This window comes from Rhinatrema bivittatum, chromosome 16 (assembly GCF_901001135.1).
Source record: "Rhinatrema bivittatum chromosome 16, aRhiBiv1.1, whole genome shotgun sequence".
Taxonomy (NCBI): Eukaryota; Metazoa; Chordata; class Amphibia; order Gymnophiona; family Rhinatrematidae; genus Rhinatrema; species Rhinatrema bivittatum.
Genome location: NC_042630.1, coordinates 52350203 through 52356757, shown reverse-complemented (window position 1 = coordinate 52356757; position 6555 = coordinate 52350203). Strand labels below are relative to the sequence as shown.

At 41.3% G+C, this 6555-nt stretch overlaps 1 protein-coding gene across 1 annotated transcript; it reads left to right on the top strand.

Annotated features, from left to right (window-relative positions):
• Nucleotides 1–660: 660 nt before the first annotated feature.
• LOC115077683 (olfactory receptor 5V1-like) lies at nucleotides 661–1602 on the top strand. The gene has a single exon (XM_029579974.1). The coding sequence runs from the start codon at nucleotides 661–663 to the stop codon at nucleotides 1600–1602; it is 942 nt and encodes a 313-aa protein (XP_029435834.1).
• Nucleotides 1603–6555: the final 4953 nt, after the last annotated feature.

Sequence of the window (6555 nt, the reverse complement as noted above, 5' to 3'; positions counted from 1 at the left end):
GCCTGAGGGTGGGGGAGAGCGGCACATCTGGAATGCAAAATTAACTGAATGGTTTTAATTTTTATTGCGAGCCAGGCCTGGTTACAGCCGATTTAAATCCAGCTGGCTGTGTTTTACTGGTTAGATTTAAACTTAATTTAATCTATATCCTAGCCAACTATTAGGCTGATCTTTGAAGTGGGCACTGCAGGGTGCAAGGCAAATCAAGCAGTGTGGGGCCCCTTTAATATTTTTATATGTTCTGCTTGTTTCCTCCTTGGCCCAAGCGGCTCACAGTACATGAAGAGCAGTATTTTGTTTTTATTTTTTTGGCCATACAGGTGCATCGGTAGAAAAGCAGGGGCCCGATGATGCTGTGTCTGGTGCAGGCATCTCCCGGTCACTCCCGCTTCCTCCAGGCACAGCACATTGGAATTGTGGGATGGAATATTTGCTGCTGTGGATGAGGCTACATCAGTGACATGGGATCTACCCAGAGAGGGGCCCAGTGAAATTGGCCTGATTCATCCTCCTCCTTCCCCTTCCCTTCCCATGGATGGCACTGAGTGCCGTTCTGAATGTCGGCTCCTATGATATTCTCAGTTTGGTTATCTATTTCTTTCCAAATAATTTCTAACCTTCTAGTTGCATTTTTGTTTTATTGTGTCTGCAGGGAGAAAAATGGAATCTGGCAACCAGAGCTCAGGCAGAGAATTCATTTTGCTGGGGTTTTCTCACCTCCCACAGCTGAAGGTTTTGCTTTTCGTCATCTTCCTCATCCTGTATGCAGTCACCCTGATAGGCAACCTGGCCATCATCATGATATCATGGCTGGATCCTTGCCTTCACACCCCCATGTACTTCTTCCTCACTAATCTGTCCTTCCTTGATATCTGCTCTACCACAACCAGTATGCCCAACCTGTTGGTCAACCTCCTGGCTGAGAAAAGGAGCATATCCTTCATTGGCTGCATGGTACAACTACACTTCTTCATATCTGTGGGTGGTACAGAATGTGTCCTCCTAATGGTCATGGCTTATGACCGTTACATTGCGATATGCCAACCCCTGCATTATATCATGGCGATGAGCAAGAGACTTTGCACTTGGCTGGCGGTCATTTCCTGGCTCGCCGGGTTCCTAAACTCACTAATCCAGACCATCATAATCTCTCAACTGGCCTTCTGCCATTCCAACGTCATCAACCACTACCTGTGTGATATCCCACCAGTATTAGAAATAGCCTGCGGTGATGCCCATATCACGGACGTCTCCGTCCCCATCGCTAGCTTTCTGCTGGTGATGATCCCCTTTCTCATCATCTTGGTTTCTTACATTCACATTGGCATGGCTGTCCTGAGAATCCCTTCTGCAAAGGGGAGACACAAAGCCTTCTCCACCTGTACCTCCCACCTCACTGTGGTCCTCTTGTACTTTGGGACAGCCATTTTCATGTACACACGACCCAAGGCCAACTATTCCATGGAGAGGGACCGGGTAGTTTCTTTGCTGTACTGTGCTGTGGTCCCAATGTTGAATCCAGTTATCTATACCTTGAGAAACCAGGAAGTCAGACAGGCTCTGGGAAAAGTGGGCAGTAGGATGGTCCCCCTCATGATGTAAGGCACAACTTAGAATGATCTTTGATGATAAAACATTAAAAAACAAAAGCAGTTGATATCTCAGGGGACTGCTGTAAGTACTGACTGTTGAAATGTATCACCATAAACACTGCAAGACATACTAATGGACTTCACTGCTTGCAAGTGACCAGGGGCTGTAGCTATTGGGCCACAGTGTTGCTGGTGCCAATTTTTATATGTATTTATTTTTTCCATTTAATGAGAAATTACATACAGGTTCAAGGAGTCACTGTCCTAAAGTACCTGAGACAATGCTTGATAAAGCAGTTTCTTTGAAGTCACAGAAAGTACCTGTGGCAGACATAGGTCACCTGGTTCCTAACCCGACACCCTGTTTACTAGGCCATCCTCTCTTCCTGGTAAGCTCCTGACTTCAAAGAGATTTCCAGTGCCAGTTGGAACAGAGCTGCAGATTTTCTAAGTATACCATCGGCTGTGGATGGGGATTAGCGTACATTGTTCCTTCCCACCTACCCCTGGAGCACATCTAAGGAGCTGCCACAGGTGAAGAAGCTGCATAGCTGTTGTAGAACATACTGATGGAAAAAATACCAGAGGCCTCAAAATGAATTAAGGCTCTGAAGAAAGAAGAAGAAGCTATGGTGAACTATGGCCTAGTTTTGCAAAGCAACATATGAACTATGGCCTAGTTTTGCAAAGCAACACACACATTAGCAGAATCCAGGTGAAACGTCAACAAGTGAGTCACAGGATGGGCATGAGATAACAAGACGACAGATCTGAGAAAGGGTATCTGTGAAGATAACAGATCTGAAAAAGGGTATCTGTGAAGAAAGTTTGTGCATATGAAGTAAGATAAGATCAAACGGGAACAAAGAGTAGCTGCACTTAGCAGCAAGGTTAACTGAAATCTTGTGGTTTGGAACAAATAGTAGTTATCAATTAGCTTACAGAAAATGTATATAAAAAGAGCTTGCAAAAAGAAAAAAGCAAGCAAATGTTCCAGACCATAGATGTGCTATGTACATGTTGTAAGTATACCTTTTGCTTCCTAAGTATACCATTGCTTATACTCAGTATAATAAATATATTATTGTGTGATTTAAGACTTAGTCAGAGTTGTTATTACAAACAATTGGTGGAGAATGCGAGCATTCGTCACGTGTTTGCGGAAGCAACTCTGATTATTTCTTGGGAAGAGTAGAAGATTTACGTTCTCTTGGTTTGATTCCCTAGGGCTCAGATTGATCAACTGGCCCAGGAGTAATCGGTAATTAAAGCCAAAAGTCCTGTGTGAATCGTGGTGATAGTTTTGAGAAAAGGCGCCTGAGGTTTTAACGCTGCAGCAATTGTTGTTTTTCTTGTATTTACTGTGTGGGTTAATATTAGCGTGTATATATTTTGTGTTCTTATTTTGTCTCGGTTACTATATACAGTTATATGTGCGTAGCCTAAGTAAACGACAGTTTAAAATGGTTAACACACACCCAACCCCTAAAAGGGTCCCAGAAGGACAATTAGGACAGCCTAACACGTTACATACATTATATGTTAACAGTGATGATACATGTACGGCTGTCCAGCATGTAATTAATTTATTTCCATTTGAAAAAGACCTTATTAAGAAAACAAATGACAAATGGGGTAAATACTCTGCTAAAGATTCCTTTCTTTCCTGGCCCATGGAAGGATCTTTGAAACTTAGTCATTTATTGCCATTGTTAACATTCCTACAAGATAATAAAAAGAAAAATAGTCTAGAGAAACACCTGCATGTCTGGAATTTATTTTCAGTGACAGGTGACTTATATACAGCTGATAAAGAAATAAAAAAGAAAAATAAGGTTATAGGTGAAATAGGATCAAAATCCCTAAATCCGCCCCCATATGTGACTACATGTCCCCTGCTGGAAGACAGTGATCACGAAATTTTAATGCCCATACCAGCAGGCTATGGTCCGTTGAAAGGTCCTGTACCAAAGCCAAATAAGCCTAAACCCTTATATCCGGACTTAGAACAAGTAGCTAAATTTGAACGGGAAACTGCTGAGTTATTCCCTGGAAACGATAATTTTAAAATTAAGGGATTAGTGCACCTGACACCTGCCAATGGCAAGGACTGTCAGCAATTACGGGCTGATGTGTTATCAGATACCCCACAGAGTCGGTTAACAGAAACGGCTCAAGGGTCATCCTTGACACCAGAGATAATTAAAGAAAGGATTAAAACGAATGAGGAAGGTTCATATGGGGCTCCATGGTGGACCACTGTTAAGACAGGATTAAGCAATGCAAATATAAACATTCCTTGCCACCCAGAAGGGCCAGTAAATGAAGCACAGCTTGCAGAAATAAGGGAATTAATCAGCAAATATTGTAAGGAGTCAGAAGATTGGGAATATATTCAGAAAGGTCTAGACATATGGTTAAAATGTATACAAGATTTAAACTCGCCACCTTTTAAGGGAATAAGAAACAAGAAAGATAATTTGGAGTGTCCTATCTTTCTAAGAGATAATGGGCAACAGCCACCCACTGCAGCCTATAAACCATATACACCAGTAGATATTAGTACAATTATACAAAAATTGCCTAGTATACATAAAGGAGCAAGGCTCTGGCTCGAGGCAATAGATACTAATACGGCCGGAACACATTTAGCCATAGGGGATTTTAAGGCGCTATGTGCAGCTTGCGGCATTAGTTTGCCACAACTCTCAGCAGTAAGCGCACGTCCACGACTTATAACCCATATTGCTGATGGACTTCCTTTTCAGGGACAGGACAGGATAGATTTGGTAAATGCTTTAAATGTCCTGTATCCTACCAGCATAGATTTTACAGCCATCACCGCAGCCAAGTGGGATGGCTTAACTGATTTTGCAATGCACTTGACAAAATATATGGACATGTATAAGGCACAAACCGGGCAGGATGCTGATATACAGCCAAACATCCCTGTATTTTTACATTTATTCTATGCTACTTTGCCTGCAAATATGCAGACTAATTTGAATAATGTTGTGGCACTTTCAACAAAAACATGGCCAGAGGTGAGAAACACTTTAATGCATTTCGCCTCAGTACATTGCAAAATGATAAGAACTTCTAATAAAGAGCAACAGAAAATGGCTAGCAAATTAATGACATTACAGATAGCGGACTTAGAGGAGAAAAAGAATATGAAAACACAAAGAAATCAGGATACAGTAAACCTACAAGGCAGTGATATACAGGATTGTTATGTGATACAGGGTCCACCGCGTACCCCGTATGAAGGAATATATCAGGGAGCATATCCCTCCTATATCCCCCGAGGTCGAGGGATGAGAAGGGGAAGGGGAGGAAGAGGTTTTGCACAAGGGATAATGAATAGACCGTCCCCTGATAGAAGAGCTCATGTGCAGTGTTGGAATTGCCAGTCATTTGGACACTATGCAACTGAATGCAGGCGATCAGGAGTTCCTGATCACACACAACAAACATTTTTACAGACACCGCCGCCGCTTAACCAAACATTGCAGACACCGCCGCCGTTATCTGCACCAGATCAGTTACAGGCTGGCCAACAGCCCTCACAATTCCCTGTGTGGGGCCAGGGTAATTATTGACAGACTTCGGGGAATGAAGGAATAATGCAGGGTGATACTGTATTTTTACAGAATTCAGAGCCGTTTGTTCAATTATTAGTAGGTCCTCAGCAGGTTCCAATGCAATTTTTGATTGATACAGGCGCTACATCATCTGTTATTTGTGTTAAACCAAGCGCTGTAAAAAGATCCATTGAAACAAATATCACTATTGGCTTTGATGGCAAGCCCAGTAAAAAACATTTAACTGAATTAACCCCAGTAGTAATTGACACTACACAAGGTAAAAGAGAAGCTTCAGTTAAATTCTTAATTGCTGAACATTGCCCTGTAAATTTACTAGGACGAGACTTACTTACTCAATTTGGATTAACTCTCACCTTTAAAATCCCAGCATCTAAAAGCCTCCTTTCATTACTCACTTCAATAGGAAGTGAGGAGGAGAATGAAATCCCGGATGAATGGAAATGGGATCAACTACCTTTAGATTTATGGAGCACAGAAGAGGCTCCTTATGGTAGAGCAAAAACAGCTCCGGCTTATCGAATTAAAACAGTACCATATGAGCTGGGACCAAATGTGAGCCCTTATCCAGTAAAAGAAAAATTAATGGAACCTACTATGAAACATATTGCTAGATTGTTAAAACATGGTATTATTGAAGAATCACAGTCACCCTATAATACTCCTTTATTCCCTGTGCCAAAAGGAGAAAATGATGTCAGAATTGTTCATGATTTACGTGCATTGAATGATATAGTGATTCCACAATATCCAGTTTGTGCTAATCCTCTGACATTATTACAAACACAGCCCATATATAAGTTCAACTCTGTCATTGATTTATCTAATGCATTCTTTGCAATTCCTCTACATACTGCTTCTCGTGATCTAACATCTTTTGTATTAGGCACAAAAGCTTATCGGTAGGCACGCATGCCCCAAGGTTTTACGGATAGCCCGACTGTATTTTCAAAACAATTGAACAAGGATCTAGAGCAGTTCAGAAGTATTTTACCTAAATCAGTGTCTTTATTTACATATGTTGATGACATATTGCTTTCTGCTGAAACTAAAATAGAATGTTGTGAATGGACATTTAAATTATTACAAAGGCTTGGTGAGGCAGGATATAAATGTAATCAACAGAAATGTGTATTAGCTAAGACTCAAGTAAATTTTCTAGGTCAAATAATATCCTCAGCTACTAAACACATAACAAAGGACCTATTGTTAGAACTACAGAAACAGGAGTTTCCCCAGAATTTAAAGCAATTACGAGGTTTATTGGGAACTTTTAATTACTGTCGACAATGGATACCAAGTTATTCAGCGCGCATTTCTCCTCTACTGAGGCATTTACAGGTACCGGCTGGTACTGA

What these genes read in the sequence shown, in the direction of transcription:
- LOC115077683 (XM_029579974.1), top strand. Translation starts at nt 661, where the DNA reads ATGGAATCTGGCAACCAGAGCTCAGGCAGAGAATTCATTTTGCTGGGG.